The sequence below is a fragment of the Gossypium hirsutum genome, chromosome A03 (assembly GCF_007990345.1).
Source record: "Gossypium hirsutum isolate 1008001.06 chromosome A03, Gossypium_hirsutum_v2.1, whole genome shotgun sequence".
In the NCBI taxonomy this organism is placed as follows: Eukaryota; Viridiplantae; Streptophyta; class Magnoliopsida; order Malvales; family Malvaceae; genus Gossypium; species Gossypium hirsutum.
Window position 1 is genome coordinate 64173678 of NC_053426.1, and position 18001 is coordinate 64191678.

The 18001-nt window shown below is 35.8% G+C and overlaps 1 protein-coding gene across 1 annotated transcript; it reads right to left on the bottom strand.

Annotated features, from left to right (window-relative positions):
- Nucleotides 1-1659: 1659 nt before the first annotated feature.
- On the bottom strand, nucleotides 1660-14219 carry LOC107887239 (alpha-amylase 3, chloroplastic). The gene is made up of 10 exons (XM_016811425.2): nucleotides 14030-14219; nucleotides 13766-13886; nucleotides 12939-13222; nucleotides 11746-12353; nucleotides 11097-11286; nucleotides 10286-10392; nucleotides 2702-2951; nucleotides 2495-2617; nucleotides 2213-2380; nucleotides 1660-2150 (listed from the first exon to the last, which is right to left on the bottom strand). Exons 2-10 carry the CDS (start codon nucleotides 13800-13802, stop codon nucleotides 1989-1991), a joined length of 1929 nt encoding a protein of 642 aa, XP_016666914.2. The 5' UTR covers nucleotides 13803-13886; nucleotides 14030-14219; the 3' UTR covers nucleotides 1660-1988.
- Between the last annotated feature and the right edge of the window lie 3782 nt (nucleotides 14220-18001).

Here is an 18001-nt window from a genome sequence, read left to right on the forward strand (position 1 = left end):
CCTTTTTTGAGATCAAGTTTAGGAAATTATCCTTCTTATACATGGAAGAGTAAGTATATGGGCTGCGAAAGGACTTCTTCAAACAGACATGTGCTGGCGGGTGGGATCGAGTACCAATATATCCATCTGGAACAACGCTTGGGTTCCTGGCTGTCGATTACAAGATCTATAGCAATGCAAGAAATCAAATTATAGACTAGGTTTCTGAACTCATTAAGTCAAGATTGAGACAGTGGAGGGAGGATTTCATTAGCAACATTTTTTCCATCGAGGATTCAACAGTCAACTTTTGAAATAGTTAATTTCATCGATTCATACATTTGAGATCTAGAAATCATAAATGAGAGATTATCAAAAGAGTTGAATCGAAACCACCAAAACCACCCTCGCTCAAGATAAGCTTTGATGCTGGTTTGCAAAGCTATACAAAGAAATCATGCTTGGGGATAGTGGGCAGAAACTCAGAAAGGACAGTTTTGGGTTTGAGAATGATTATCAACAATCACGTACCTACTCCTTTGGCGACAGAAGCGCTTGCTTGCCTCCAGGCAATTCAAATGGGTATTGATCTGGGTTTTAGGGATGTGGTGATTGAAAGAGATTCTCTTACTATCGTAAAGAAACTACATGCACAAAACGAAGATGGACCTGTCATTAGTGCCTATATTACAGATGCAAAATCTTTGAGTGAAATCTATTATAGATGTATTTTTAAACATGTATTTTTAGCTGCTCATGGTTGCGATTGCTCAAGAGATAGAGACGGTCTCTAGATTTTGCATTTCCTGAAAGAGACGGTTTGTTTTCCGAATGGGCTCCTGGTTATCCTTTTGTTTTATATGTCTTTAGGGAGTCGTTGGGCTCATTAAAACGGTTGGGTACTCTTTGTTTTTATCGAAGATATGCTTCTGTTTCTTAGGAAATTGTTAAGTTTTTTATCTTCTATTAGTTGTTATTGTTGTGATTTTTTTTGAACTGTTTTAATAAATGAAATCTAGCCTTTTCTTAAAAAAAAAATTTCTTAGTTAATTAAATTTCCAAAGTTTCTAACAAAATTCAAACAAATAACTATTTTCTAGATTATTTGAAATTTTTATTGTTTTATGAAATTTTATTTATTTATATTTATTTTTTGAATTTTTTGAATTTTTCTAGTTTAGCATAATGATCAATTTAGTTATTCATGTTTACATATTTTTGTCAATTTAGCTCTTATTCTTTTTTAGTTAAATTTAATGATTAATCTTTCAAAAATAGTCGAAATGCTTCTCTTTTAAATGAAAATGTCTAAAATATTAATTTTTTTTAACAATTTGTGTATATTGGAGTGACTATTTAGAACAATTTTTTTAACAACTACCACTAAATTGATAAAAATAATTTTAATGATCAAAATAGAAAGAACTCTATTTTAAGGTGATCATCGAGTAGTTTATCCCATATTTAAATAAAATAAATTAATTAATTCTAAATATATACAAAATATTTACGCCTTCAGCTTTTAACAATTTTAAAATTCATAAAATAAAAAGATAATACAAATATATCAATGACATTTGCCTTGACAAAAAACTTTATGATAACAATGAAACCTTGAAAGTGGAAAAAAAAACCAGGGCAGCTGGAACTTGGAAAGGAATAAATAGTATTTCATTTTATTTTATAAAAAAATAATAACAACAAAGCCGATTTGCAAAAATATTACAGATTTGGCAGAAGGCAAGAAATTGTTCTTCGATGTTATTCTCGTAAGGAAGTATAAAATAAGCTATAATGAACAAGTACTAAGGTAAAACTCCTTGGACTGTAGCTAAGTGGCTCCAATAAACAATCACCTGCTGTAAGCCCTGACTTTGGTCAAACACCCTATATGTATATCGGGTAAAAAATGGTACAAATGATGGAATGAGAGGTACATGCTGGACATTCCTAGAGGATTGACTATGTACACTACGCAAAGTAAAAATATTTCCCAGCCCAAGTTTGCATTAAGAAGATGCTTCCCAGACCTTGTAATCGTATCCCTCAAGAGCTAAGGACCATATTTGGGGTCCACTTGGAGGCTCATAATAACCTGGTCCAATCTTCATTGCAACTCTGTCGTCTATGGTGGCCGCATATACATCCCTCTCTGCCTTCACAATTTCAACCTATACCATATACCAAGTCAATACTTGTCCTTCCTTTTAGTGCTAGAGTTTTGGATACTTACTATACTCCGGCAATGGATTTTGTTTCTGTTTCTGAGAGAGATAAGAGCACCAATCTCTGAGCGATGGTGGGAGACAATGTGATCATAAAACACAGCCGGTGTTCCTGGGTGTGTCAGGATATATGCATATCCTTGCATTTCCTTTCCACCTGGAAACCTCCAATGACCCTTCAGGAGTGGCATATCACATCAAACAGGATAGTTTGAATAGAAGAATGTAAGCATTAGCATTCAAATAGTTAAAGGGGAAACAAATGAAAAGACAGTGATGCATGCTCAAACCTGGGTAGAACCAGTGTCATGATTCTCTATAAAGGTAACAGCACAAGAGGGCCACCATCCAACAACCCCAGGAGGCTTCCCTTTCTGATCCGATAATCGCCAATATTCACGTCTTTCCAGTGCCTGAGTTATAGATAATTATACCGTAACGAAATGAATATAAATAATGTCTTCATTTCTGCAGAAATACTTAGCAGGAGTGCTTACCGAATGAAGAATTCCCTTAGTTGTGACGTCAAATGCACCCGCAGTTCCGTTAGTAGCATTGATCCAGTCGACAATTCTCTGTCGGTGGGCATCTTGATTGTGGTCCATTTCACCATATGTGTAACTGAGAGAATCCCAATACTCACCCACCGCGAAGTATGGTTCACTTGCATCCAAGTAGTCCTTGACATAACCACCCCAAAATCCTCTGACAAAATCCAGCCTACACCCATCGTACCCAATTTCTTCTCTGCATCTCACAAATAGCCAGAAAGGCATTATATCAATAAGCTATTACAGAAGAAGAAAATACTTTGCAGAAATTATCAACAAGTAAATCTCCTGCGTGATGTAGAAGCATACAGACAAAGCTGATCAGAACATGATGAGGAAACAAGTAACACTTGAATTAAACACATGACAACTTGTTCATTAATTCCTCAGTATTAATGCTATATTCAGATCAGCTCCTTCGAATCTGAGTTACCAGAACCCAATTCTCAGAAGAAAAAATTAAGAAAACAAACAAGATAGTTGTAACGTAGAATATAGGATATCTCAAAGCAAACCCCAAAGGAAAGCCTGAGGTGTAGTGATTGGAATTATAACTTTCCACAGAGAAGGATGAAGATGGTTCCTAAAGAGGTCTTAAATATCCAGTTGTTGGGTTTTTTACCCAAATAATATAAAAAAATAAAATAAAATACCAAAATAGATTATTTCAAAAATTAAGTACCAAAATGGTACATTTGACTTAGTAGAGGGTGGTGCATAGGCGGCACCACTCTAAATTTCTGACCTAAAACAGTAAAAAAATAAAAAATAATGATTTAAAAGATTTAAGGACCTATTATGTAATTTTTTTCATTTTTAAATGGCTGTTGAAAATGAAGGGCAAGGATGCCTTCTCGCAGTGTGGCAGCACCAAATTTTAAATTTGGATAATTTTCTTTTAAGCCCTCTTTATTTATTATTTTCTTTTTATTCCCTTTCAACTCACTATATTGTGTTTAAACAAACCATTAATCTATTTTTGTAGTTAAATAAGCCCTTTAATTATGGTTTTTACTCATAAAAGTCCTATATTTTAATATTAAAGTAAATATATTTTACCCAAAGTAAAGCTATTTAAAAAAATATATAAACTAATTCACATCTTATTGTTAAAAATTGGTCTACCATGCTGCTGTGATATTTTTGGTTAAAGTGCATGCAGCACATGAAGCTGCTGTAATATCTTTGGATGAAGTGCATGCAGCTTGTAAACATGACTGTTTAGCTGTAATATCTCCGGATGAAGTAAAGGGCTTATTAAACTACAAAAATAGGTTAATGGTTTGTTTAAACACAATATAATGAGTTTTTGGTTAAAGAGCATGGAGCACATTAAGCTGCTGTAATATCTTCGGATGAAGTGTATGCAGCTTGTAAACATGGCTGTTTAGCTGTAATATCTCCGGATGAAGTAAAGGGCTTAACTACAAAAATAGGGTAATGGTTTGTTTAAACACAATATAGTGAGTTGAAAGAGAATAAAAAGAAAATAATAAATAAGGAGGGCTTAAAAGGCAATTATCTAAATTTAAAAGTTTGGCGCCGCCACACTACCATGCGACACCCTTGCCCTCGGTTTTCAGCAGCCATTCAAAAATGGAAAAATTACATAACAGACCCCTAAATCTTTTAAATCATTTTTTTTAATTTTTTACTGTTTTGGGTCAGAAATTGTTAAAGGTGGCAACAAACAGCAGTATGTATGTTACCCGGATGAAATACAACAACTAGAAATGTACGTATATTATCCGGATGAAGTACGTTTTTTGTAACAAATGACCTGTATATGATTTGACAGAAAAATTTTTTGACTGGATAAAGTTGGTCAAATACTTTTCAGTTTTAGACAGGTCTTAGGTTAGGATGTATTTAATGTTTGTTCACTTCTACAAGTTAAAAATATTGTTGTAGTTTTATATATGTACATCATACATTTGATGAATTAATCTAATGAGAATAGCCAATTATTGTTCTTTCAGTTTTTTCATCCCTCTTGCTTCTGTTTTTTTGGTTGCTTTCCTTGCAACTCTCATTTCTTTAAATCTCAAACTTATTTCATATTTTATCCGGAATTATTACTTTGTTGCTCTAGCTTCAACAAGAGCTTCATATTGTATCCGGATAAATTAGTTCTGTTTTTCTTCTTGTGTAAAAAAAACCTAACAAATGGTATCAAGAGCCTAAGTCTTTGAGGACCTTGGTTGTGTTTGAGAGAAAAGAAGCAGAAGCTGTTTTTTTTGTTGGTATGTTTTTTTGTTGCAAAGATGAGTTTCACATCACTACCACCACCTGTGTTTGCTGGAGAAAACTACCACATTTAGGTAGTTAAGATGAAGACATACCTTCAAGCACATGATTTGTGGAGTGTGATCGAGAATGATGCTGAACCACCTCCATTGAGGGCCAATCCAACCATTGCTCAGATGAGGCAACATAATGAAAAGTGTGCCAAGAAGCATAAAGCAATGGCCTGCTTGCAAAATGGGGCCTCTGATGTGATCTTCACAAGAATAATGGCTTATGATTCACCAAAGCAAGCATGGGAGAAGCTAAAGAAGGAGTTTATGGGGTCAGACAAAACAAGACAGCAACAGCTGATCAACCTTAGAAGGGATTTTGAAAATCTAAAAATGAGAGAGTCAGAGACCATTAAGCAGTACTCTAACAGAATAATGGCCATAGTCAACAATATTAGGCTCTTTGGTGATAATTTCAGTAAGAGCAAAGTTGTTGAAAAGGTCATTACAACTCTCCCAGAGAAGTTTGAGTCAAAGATTTCTTCATTGGAGGACTCGAGGGATTTATCAACCATCTCATGGTCTAAGTTGGTAAATTCTCTATATGCACTTGAGCAAGGCAGGAAGAGCATCCTGAAGGAGCTTTCCAAGCAAAGGCCAAGGAAGGCTCAGGTTCTAGTCAAAAAGGGAAGAAACCTTGGATCGATAGAAGGGGTAAATCAAGGAGAGATGCAGGGAAGAATAGATTTCCACCATGCATTCACTGCAAGAAGACTTCACATTAAGAGAAGAACTGTTAGTACAGACCAGATGTTCAGTACAAGAGCTGCAAACAACTGGGACATGTTGAGAGGGTGTGCAAAAACAAAGTGAAGGTACAAGCTCAGCAGTAAATGCAAGCTAAGGCTGCTGAGGATTTTCAAGCTCAAGAGGAGCATGTTTTTACAGCCTCCTGTTTTGCAACCTCGAGCAAGGTCAGTTGTGATTGGCTAATAGATAGTAGCTGCACACACTACATGGCAGCTGATGAAAGACTGTTTAAGGAGCTCGACAGAAGTTTTGCCTCAAAGATCAAGATTGGCAATGGGAACCTAATTAAAGCCAAAGGCAAGGGCAATGTGGTGATCAACACAAAGTCAGGTAACAAAGTGATTTCTAATGTACTTTTTTGTACCTGACATAGATCAGAATCTACTTAGTGTTGGTCAGCTTGTAGAAAAAGGTTACTCACTTGCTTTTAAGAATGGCTCATGCATTGTTGAAGACTCTTATGGTCAGGAGTTGGTTACAGTAGCAATGACAGACAAGTGTTTTATGCTTGATGTCAATCGACTTGAGAAGAAGGCTTACACCAGTCTTGTTGATGATGTTGGTCTATGGCATAGGAGATTAGGACATGTTAATTACAAGTCACTTGATCAGTTGCATAAGTTGAACTTAGTTGAAGACATGTCGAAAGTTGAAGCCAAAGATACTGTTTATGAGGTTTGCCAGCTTGGTAAGTAAACTAGGTTATATTTTCCTGCTAATGTGGCATGGAGGGCTCGAGAAAGGCTTGAGTTAGTCCATTCTGATGTCTGTGAACCAATGAGGACCTCTTCTTTAAATGACAGTAAGTACTTTGTGCTGTTTATAGATGATCTAACCAGGTTTTGCTGGGTTTATTTCTTGAAGCAAAAATCTGAAGTGTTTGAAGCCTTCAATAAATTTAAGGCATTGGTTGAAAATCAGTCTGGTTGCAAGATTAAGGTTTTGAGAATAGATAACGACACTGAGTATCTGTCTGAAAGGTTCTAGAAGTTGTGTGAACAAGCTGGGATTTACCATCAGCTAACAACAGTCTATACTCCTCAGCAAAATAGAGTATGTGAGAGGAAGAATCGAACAGTACTTGATATGGATAGATGTTTGCTGTTTGAGAGCAAGCTGCTAAGCAAGTTTTGGGCTGAGGCTGTCAATACCTTAGTCTACCTGCTCAACAAGTTGCCAACCGTTGCTGTGAAGGAAAAGACTCCTTTTGAAGCCTGACATGGAATCAAACCTTCTGTTTCACACCTAAAAGTGTTTGGCTGTGTTTGCTATACCCTTATTCCAGCTGAGAGGAGAACCAAGCTCGAGAGAAGGCTGCTCCAGGAATATTTTTTGGCTACAGCAGCACTAATAAGGGCTACAGAGTGTATGATCCCTCTACAAATAAGATTTTGGTGAGTAGGGATGTGAAGTTTGATGAAGGTAAAGTATGGAGCTGGAATGATGCTGATGCAAGGTTGAATGATAAGATCAGCTGGACAGCAGTTTGGAGCTAGCTGAAGAAGGGCCAGTAGATGATATTTTTTATGAAGCACCTGTGAGAGGGACAAGGACTATTGCAGACATCTATCAAAGATGTAATGTTGCAATAGCTTAACCTTCAAATTTTGAAGAGGCTGCTAAAGAAGAATGTTGGAAGAAGGCCATAGAAGCTACAATGGAGATGATCCATAAAAATGACACATGAGAGATGGTTGATAGGCCAGTAAACAGAAAGATCATAGGTGTCAAATGGGTGTTTAGGACCAAGAACAATACAGATGGATCTCTGAACAAGCATAAGGCCAGATTAGTTGTGAAGGGGTACAGTTAGCAGCAAGGTGTTGATTATTTTGAAACCTTTGCACCTGTTGCAAGGTTAGACACCATAAGGCTATTGTTTGCCTTAGCTGCTCAAAAATAGTGGAAAGTGCATCAATTGGATGTAAAGTCAGCATTTTTGAATGGATTTCTCAAGGAAGAAATCTTCATAGAACAACCTGAAGGTTTCAAGGTCCCTAGTGAGGAAGACAAGGTTTACAAGCTCAAAAAGACATTGTATAGCCTAAAACAGACTCCAAGGGCCTGATATGACAGGATTGATGCATACATGTCTAAGCTTGGATTTGAGAAGAGCATAAGTGAGCCTACACTCTATGTGAAGAAGGCTAAGAAAAAAACCTTGTTGATAGTCTCACTTTATGTGGATGACTTATTGGTTACTGGTTGCAAAGGTGAGTTGATTGAAGACTTTAAGAAACAAATGCTAAATGTGTTCGACATGACTGATTTAGGTTTGATGACCTACTTTCTTGGTATGGAAGTTAATCAGAATGAGCTTGGCATTTTCATAAGCCAGCAAGCATTTGCACAGAAAGTTTTAAGTAAATTCAGCATGTCAAAGTGCAAGCCTGTTAGCACTCCTGTTGCACTAGGAGAGAAACTTTCATGCATCAATGAGCATGATCGAGTAGATGAAAATGAGTATAGGAGTTTGGTTGGTTGTCTACTCTACTTGACAGCAACAAGGCCAGACATCTTGTATGCTGTTAGTCTTCTATCGAGATTCATGCACTGCTGCAATGTTGCACATTTTAAAGCTACTAAAAGAGTCCTAAGGTATGTTAAAGGCACCTTAGGCTATGGTGTGAAGTTTGAGAGAGATGAGAAACTGAAGGTAGTCAGTTATTCAGACAGTGATTGGGCTGGCTCGGTTGATGATATGAAGAGTACATCGGGATACTTCTTCACTCTAGGATCAGGAGTTTTTAGCTGGAGCTCAAAGAAGCAACAAACTGTTGCTCAATCAACAGCTGAAGCAGAGTATATTGCAGCTGCTAAGGCTGTTAATCAAGCAATTTGGCTTAGAAAGCTGTTGGATGACTTGAATGCTAGTCAAGCTGAAGCAACTGAGATCAAAGTTGACAATCAGTTAGCTGTAGCAATTGCCAAGAACCCTGTGTTTCATGGCAAAACTAAGCATTTCAAGATCAAATACCATTTTGTGAGGGAGGCAGAGTTGTCAAAGGAGATCAACTTGGTCCATTGCTGCTCAGAAGGTCAATTATCAGACATTTTGACCAAGCCGTTAGCTGCCACCAGGTTAGAGTATTTGAAGAAGCAAATTGGAGTCTGCTGTTTTGTAGCCAAGGAAGAGTGTTAAAGGTGGCAACAAACAGCAATATGTATGTTACCCGGATGAAATACAGCAACTACAAATGTACGTATATTATCTGGATAAAGTACGTTTTTTGTAACAGACGACCTGTATATGATTTGACAGAAATTTTTTTTGACTGGATAGAGTTGGTCAAATACTTTCCAGTTTTAGACAGGTCCTAGGTTATCATTAGGATGTATTTAATGTTTGTTCACTTCTACAAGTTAAAAATATTGTTGTAGTTTTATATATGTACATCATACATTTGATGAATTAATCTAATGAGAATAACCAATTCTTGTTCTCTCAGTTTTCTCATCCCTCTTGCTTCTGTTTTTTTGGTTGCTTTCCTCGTAACTCTCATTTCTTTGAATCTCAAACTTATTTCATATTTAATCCGGAATTATCGCTTTGTTGCTCTAGCTTCAACAAGAGCTTCATATTTTATCCGGATAAATTAGTTCTGTTTTTCTTCCTGTGTAAAATAAACCTAACAGAAATTCAGAGTGGTGCCGCCTATGCACCACCCTCCACCAAGACAAATATACCATTTTAGTATTTAATTTTTGAAACAACCTATTTTGATATTTTATTTTATTTTATTTTTCATATTATTTAGGTAAAAAAAACCCATTCTTCCATTAGATTTTACACCAATGGATACACTACAACCAAAAACGGAACCTATGCTTAAACAACCAAAACAATCAAAATATCCCGTTGTGGTAACCTTTTGGTCCTAGAAAACGTTGCAAACTTTAGGCTTAAATTTGTGACCAAAAACCACTATGTTGCACCTCATTTCTACTAAATGAAAACTTTCCATTAGTACACCCTTTTCCTGATGGGCCATATATTTTAATAAGAAACAAAGGACAAATACACTATACTATATTAATTATATCAGCTACTATGTAACTGTGTTCCAGTTCAGTTATTTAATCATATCCCATTGCCAGGCTAAAATTATATAAAAAATCACCTAAAAAATGAAAAAAAGTGCACAAGTACCCAAGTAATATACAAATAATCATTTGTTCCTGTTAAACCTTTCTAGTTTCTACTAACAAGTTATTCATATTGCCTATAGTGTATATTATATATTTTGTTATGAATGTAGTGTTGCTAAAGCAAGATCTTGATGCAATAAACGGTTAACTTTGGCAATAGTTTCAAAATTTTGAGAATATTCAGTGGGTATGTATCCATACATGTCCATCAAAGAACTTTTGACAAGAAGAAAAAAAAAGGGTAGAAGCAGGATCAAACAGTGAGAAAATACATGCTTTTCTAATCCTTTCAGGCATGATAGATAGTGGAAGGAAAAGAGATTCACGTTTCAACCTTAGCCAGCATAGCCACTCTATGAGATCCTTCCTAACGAAATCTTGTGAATGATCAATGTTTGGAGCAGCATGGAAATTATCTCCACTGCTTTTGTTACCCCTGCCCTGTATGACAGAAGCAAGGAGTTCATAGCTTCCACATAACATCAATAGAACAGAAGCATAGAGTTCAATCAAAAGATTGCACAATAAACAATAATTTCATGTCTAATAAAAATAAATAATGCTCTTCAGGATCAAAAGATTGCACAATAAACAATAAAGTTTGGACTATAACAACCAATATTATAGGTAAGCCATGAAGGATATATTTGCTCAGTCATCATCCTCTATCTGTACTGACAAGTTCAGATACGTACATCCTAAGCATGCCAATCATACAACACTTAAACTGCATTTTTGTTCATCTAGATAACTCTGCCATGTGCATGGATCTCAGAATCAAATTTTTACAAATTTATCTTAGCACACAAAAATTGTAAACCAATATGTTAAATCATAAAATACATTTACTCATTCTACAAGGTTAAGACCATAAAGCTCAGTAATTGTTGAAATGAGACATAGTTACCGTTGCTAACTTAAGTCTTGCTGCCAGAAAAATCAAGGTAAGACAAGATGTCGGGTTACATACTGTACTGTCCAAAATTTTACTGGGCTAAAGTTTAACTGCACAATGAGAAAAACATAACCTAAATCTTGTGCAAGTTATATGTTGTATATACGCTAACAGATGAATCTAAAACTTTGCTACCCTTGCACGTCTAAGAACTGGCCTAAGCTCTGAAAATCACAGAAAACACCAGTACCTGAAAATGAGGATCATCTCCAACTACTGCACGACCATCCCAATTCAGGCGACCCCCAAATATATTCCAAATGCCATTCTGATTTTGATAGTGTGCACAACGGTGATTCAATACAACATCACCAAGAACTTTCAAACCAACTCCATGGAGGCTTTTTACGTGGTCCTTCAGCTCATCTATTGTTCCATACCTGATAAATGAAAAAATAGTGGCACACTGGTTTGCCTTAGGCCTCTTGAGGAGCATGAAAACATGATTTCTTTCAGATATGGGAAATAACTATGACTTTCTACATTTCAGCATGTCCAAGAGGCATTTGCATATAGTCTTTAAGATTAAAAGAGTAATTGAAGTCTTATATTACTATTACAGATAGTTAAACGTAAGTTAAAAAAGCATAAAAGAGGTAAAAAAATGTGCACTTTCTTTTGGTTGAACCTAAATCTGAGACTTGCAACCAACCATTGATCAGCATACTAAAGCAAACATAAAAAAACATTCAGTTCCATCTTTTTCCCTGAAAAAAGAAATTAAAAAAAGCATTTGAAAGTTCATATTTGCAAGTTTCAGCTTCTATGACTTTGACCAGGCACCAAAATGTAAAAACCTGAAAGATTTGTTATGTAAACTACAAACTTGCAATATGTACCTGGAATTTAAATTATACAAGTCCTTCGGCATGTAACCTTCAGGTGACACAGACTCGGTTGGTGTTGGCAGCCAAATCACAGTAAACCCAAGTGAAGATATTTCAGAAGCTTTTTCTTTGAGTTCCATATACCATCGTCCAGATTTATTAGACTCCCAGTTGAAAACTTGGCACAATATTTCAAAACCTGAACCTGTTCCAGAGGATATGTTAATAGTGGGTTCTGCATCATCAGCATCCGAATCTTCCTCTGGATAGGATGGAGTGGAGCTCCGGAAGATGCTATAGGCTTCAGCGGCTAGCTTTTCAATTTCATTAAGAATACTTTCTTTTGCTTCCTTTACTTTAGTCTGCAAACTCTTCTCAGAGTTAAGGCCGCTGATCAAGTTCCGTATCTCATTGATTATACCATCAGCATGAGCTTTACCAGAAGTTTCTTCACTTTCACTATTGGATTGACCCTTAACACTTCTGGCACTAGAGAGGGGAATATAGAAGTCATTTCCTTGAAAGTTCACCCAACTGTTATCATCCAGCTTTAGAACAAAAAGAAATCCATCCAGTTTTTCATCTAAAGTGAAAAATGCCCTTGATCCATTTCCTGTTGGCTGCAAAATCAAAAAAAAAAAAAGGATTTTAATCTAAGAATAATAAACGAATTCTAAACTAGTATTTGTAAGTAATAATAAATAAGCACTCTTAATCTCATACATCCTAATAAAAGAAATCCATGGAGAGAATACAAAAAAGAAAAGAAAGAGGCGAAGACCCTAGAACATTGTCACAGCAAATTGATGTTTTTCAACATTCCGCCTTTGATAAATGGTATGTTTCCAAACTCATTTCTAAACTAACAATAAGAAAACTATATGAAACCGTGTTAAGAATAAGATCATACTCTTCATTGTTTTAGTTAGTAATATTGCAAGTTATTTACATCCTATAGTAACTACGAAAGTTGTTCCAACATAATCCAACTGAAATCTTTACATCTTTACCACATAATACTATGTTTTCGTTTTATCCAAAGTATAAATGAAAACAAAGCAACTACATGAAACTAGGAAAAATGATTTGCTGACATCTAAATAAGAATGCATTAGTATACTTTATATATTATTACCAAGAATATCTGTAGCAAGAACCTAGTCATGTTTAAGTTCTCAATAGGAGAATACAACTACAATTCACACCTGCAATAAGGTGCGTAAAGCCTTGTTCCTGAACACAACTGTTTCCGGTGGATATGGGACAGCAGGAATTTCCCATGTTTTAGCATCATCTCTGCAAACCCCCCAGTGAACTACAACATCTCCAGGTATGTCAGTTTCTAAATGTAGAACAATATTTGCTGCATCAGGGAACTTCCTAATCGCAACATTGACCATGTTACCGACAGAAACTTCTTTTACAATGGGCTGCTCTTCATAGAACCCTTCAAGTCGCCTGTTCTCATTTTTAGAGGCACATGATGCTTCTACATTAAGTACCATGTTAGGGAGTTGCTCCACAGCATCTAGGATCAAAAGAATGCAAAGTATGCGTCGATATATCACTGAACAAGAAACGGAGTGTAGGAATAGTCAACTATGTTCTCACCTTCACACACTTCACCCAATTCCCAATTCATAAACTAGGTTCAGATGGGATACTATAACTTATCTGCCAGTAGGCACTTGACTTCTAATTGTACCTAAGTGGTTTTAGGGAAGAAACCAGACTTAAACTTCTAAGACACTAACCATAAGTCATGATTGCACAATATAGAAAAGGTGGGTGAAGAAATAAATTGTGCAAACTAACCTCTTTTTAGTACCAGTGAATAATCAATACCAAACCAGTGAACTTCATTGTTCTATACTATATTGCATCAGGACAAGGCAACAAGCATTATCTATTAGGTATAAATGTAAGGGAAAAAAGTAACCTGGATGATTTAAATTAATAGCAGAAAATGATTTATATCATTAAAAGCAGGAACTCATGCAAAAATAAAAAAGATTATAGCACTTTCTGCAACCTGGCCATTTGCCAAAGCTGCTTTTCGCTTGAATCATATTGCCATCATCCCCGAGGTAATTCACAAGAGACACCCGAAAATCTCAACCTTTGTGCTGATACGAGGCTCCAGTTTCTTCATCCTGCAGCAACACATAATCCCCAAATGTGAGAGAGGAGAAAAAGAAAGATAATCTAATAATAACAAGATTGAAAAAATGTCAAATGATTAGAATTGTCAAATACACAAACAATTTATCAGTCTCTAGGTATTGGAAGCACAAACCTTGAGGACAAAATCTATAGCTTCAATCGCACTGCTGGGATTAAAATCTATCTTTACTTCATGAAATATATCATCTTTAGACGGCTTCTTGAAGGGCGTCTCAATTGCATAGTCCTGAAAATATCCCACTTACTCCATATATTTTTTTGTCAAAATGAAAAGGCAGACTTCACACAAAAATTAGAAGCTGATACACACATTAATGGGAATTGAACCATGAGGCCACATGTCTTTAGTAGGTTGATCCCATTCACTGCAAAATTTGATACAAGCTTTTTTATTGTACTACTTTTTGGATCACGTAAGTCCCCACTAACAAGGTTGTATATTTCAACGTGCAAATAGCAACCAATTACATAACCTACAAACATTATCCAAGAAACTGTCAAAAATCAGGGCGTACCTGCCAGTATCACCAACATAAGAGACTCCCCAATGAAGAATCCACTTTCCTGAAAGACTACATCCTATTGTAAGTCGCAAATTCAGCTGATCCTTTGATTGATCCAACCTGATCAACAGTTTTCCCTCCACCTATTATTTCAAATCAGAAATTATCTGTTGATTGAAAACAGAACATTTGCACAAATATTACGGTAAGGTAATGTTACGGGGTGAAAAGCTAAGTAAGAAAATAGAGAGTGAAAGGGTCAACGGTGAGTTTCACTTTAGTGAAACCATGAGTTTAATACTGAGGATAATTTAGCCAAAACGGTGCGTAGGGACATTAGTTAAATGGTGAGTATTGTTATAATTGAATTTACCATATTTATCTTTTCTTTATTTTCCTTTTTAAGCATGGGTTGTAATGGGAAAACAATTATGAAATCACACAAGGAAATTGCAGAAATATCTCTTTTCTCTCCGTTCTTCTTTTCTCTACCTTCTTCCTGTCTCGGATTTGAAGTTGCATCAAAGGTATCAGAGATTTTATGATCCCTCTGATGGCCGACGATGGTGTTTCAATGCGACTGAAAAAGGAGGTTGGGGGGATGCAGCAGGAAATCTCTAAAATACAAGAGGAGATGGTTCAGTTAGAGACTAAGATGGAGACTAAGCTTCAAAAGTTCAAGGATGAGTTCCATGGGGATTTACAAGTTTTGTTAGGGCAGTATTTTGGACCTCCAGCAAATGGAACCATGGAAAAAGGGAAGGGGTGGGCTCCACCTAGATTTCCTCCAAAAGATGCGGGGTACCCAACACCCCAACCGAACCAAGCGTGATACCCTCAGTTGATGTGAGCAGCGTGCATTTGAGGAATCACTCACTTATGATAGGAGCATTTGAGAAGTCAAGCAAGCTTGAGTGTCCCAAGTTTGATGGCAGTGATTTTCGAGGATGATGAACAGAGCTTGAACAATACTTTGAGGCTGAGGGAACTCCAGAATCCAACAAAGTTCGCATAGTAATGTTGAATCTGGAGGGTCAAGCTTTGGAATGTCACCATTTCTACTCTCAATGAATGGGTGTCTCCAGATGTTATCTTGGCCAGCGTAAATGAAGAGTTTGCAAGATCATTTTGGATTTGGACAGTTCGAGAATCTTATGAAAGAGTTGGTCAATCTGAAGCAACAAGGTTCAGTGGAACAGTATCAAGATATGTTTGTTGGTTTATTAAATCAATTGCACTTTCCTGAAACGTATGCCTTTTAGCATTTTCTAAGTAATTTGAAGGCAGAATCCAGTCGTTATCTTGATTTGTTTGAACTCTCTACCTTAATGGAGGCTTTCCAGTTGGCTAGAAAGATTGAGGTGCTTCTGTCTTACTCAGTGTAATATCCTGATTTTGGGCCTAGTTGGAATAGTGGTTTCGTGACCACAAAATCCGAGATAGAAATAATTATTTTATGATTATTTTAAGGTCTATGATATGATTTCATGATTGTGTGAAATTTTAGTGATGAAATTTTATGCATAAAGTGCTTAAATTGAAATTAGGGACTAACTCGAATAATTTGCAAAACTTGCATTCTAGAAGTTTCTAGTATGAAATTGTTTTGAAATATTAATTAGGAGGTATTAAATAGAAATTTTACCAATTTCTAAGTCTATGGACAAAAATTGGACATGGATGGAATTTTTGGAAAGTTTAGTAGTAAGGGCATTTTGGTCATTTAGGGGTAAAATGAACTAAAATACAAAATTAAAAGCCAATTTTGCTCATCTTCAACCCCATGGCCGAATATAGCAAGGAGAAACCATGGCTAGGGTTTTTCAAGCTTCCAAGCTCGATTGTAAGTCCATTCTAGCCCCGTTTTTCAAGTTCTTTACGTTTTTGGAGTCCCGATAGCTCGATTAAGCTTATGCTAGCAATAATTTAACCTAGGGTTTATATTTGGAAAAATACCCATAGGTGAAATTTGTGTATTTTTATGTTTTATGATAGAATATGAGGTTTTAAATTATGTTAGACAACTTGTGCTACTCGATTTTAAGCAAAAACTAGCAAAAGGGCTTAATCGGTAAAAATACCTAATAGTCATAAGTACATGTTAGAGTGAGAATTTGATGTTGCCATAGAAGGGAAAAATGATCAGCATGTCATAAAACATAAGAAAATAGGCTGAAGTTTAATTTACGAGCTTTGGGACAAAAGTGTAAATATGCAAAAGTTTAGGGACAAAATTGTAATTTTTCCAAAATATGATTTTGGGTCAATTTGAATAATGTGAGTCCTAATTATACTATATTTTAAATGATAGAGCAAGGAAAACTAAAATTCGAGCTAAAATGGGAAAAAAACCAAGTTGTGGACGAAATGGTAAAAGTAGCCATTTTCGCATACGAGGTAAGTTCATATGTAAATGTTGGTAACATAGTTATTATTTTAAATGTTTTTATGATATTTAAATGATATGATGATATGCTGATTTTTTTATCGTGAAATATTATGCTTTGTGGTTAATGTTGAGTAATATGCAAATTATGTTTACTACTTGATAAATATGAATTGCTACCGAGTATCGGTTCCGATATTCCATGGAAGACGGCAAATGTGAGATCGAGGGAAAAAGCCCGTTTGAACCTTAGGAATAGATTAGGATACAAGTGACATGTCACTAGGATGGTTGAGCATCCGAACTCGTTGAGTTGAGTCCGAGTTCACTTATGGATGCAAATGTCTGAACTCGTTGAGTTGAGTCCGAGTTCGTGAGATGTAACTAGGCATCCGAACTCGTTGATTTGAGTCCAAGTTCATTTATGGATTTGAACGCCCGAGCTCGTTGAGTTGAGTCTGAGTTCACTTAGGGGCGGGTTACATGATTTCTTGATTACATATGTAGCACTTAAGTGCAAACTTTCCATGTATCCGAATTATATTCTGATGTGTTCAACGGGTAAAGTTCTACTCAAATGGAGGAATACTCAAGATGAAAGGGACGTATTGGTAAGTGTTGTGAAATGGATACTTTGAACAGGTATGTACTTAACCCTCGGGTTGAAAACTCGATATAACAACAATATGGTAAGATGATAAATGAAAATGTGATATGAATGTCTTGGTGATGATTATGCAAATGATGTTTTATGTTTGCTTATATGGTTATGTTACTTGCTATTTGCATGTGAACTTACTAAGAATTTATGCTTACTTCCTCCTTTTCATTCCCTGTAGTGTTGACAAGCCAGCTCGAAAAACGGGAACGATCGGAGGCATGCTCACACTATCCGTATACCATCTTCGCATAATGGCTTGCATATTTTGAGTATGGCATGTATAGCATTATAATCATTTTGTATATATGGTCTTATGATATGGTTATTGAGTGGTATGGAAATGCTTGGTAATGATTAGCCATTGGAATGGCTAATCATGATCATATTTGGTGTTATGTATGTCAAATTACTAGCTAATCCATGGAAACCATGAAATAGGTAAAATTTACCATAAAATAGATTCAGACAGCAATAGTGATGTGAATTTGAAAAATCACTAAAAATAGTAGAAATGGAATTAAATAATGAATAAGT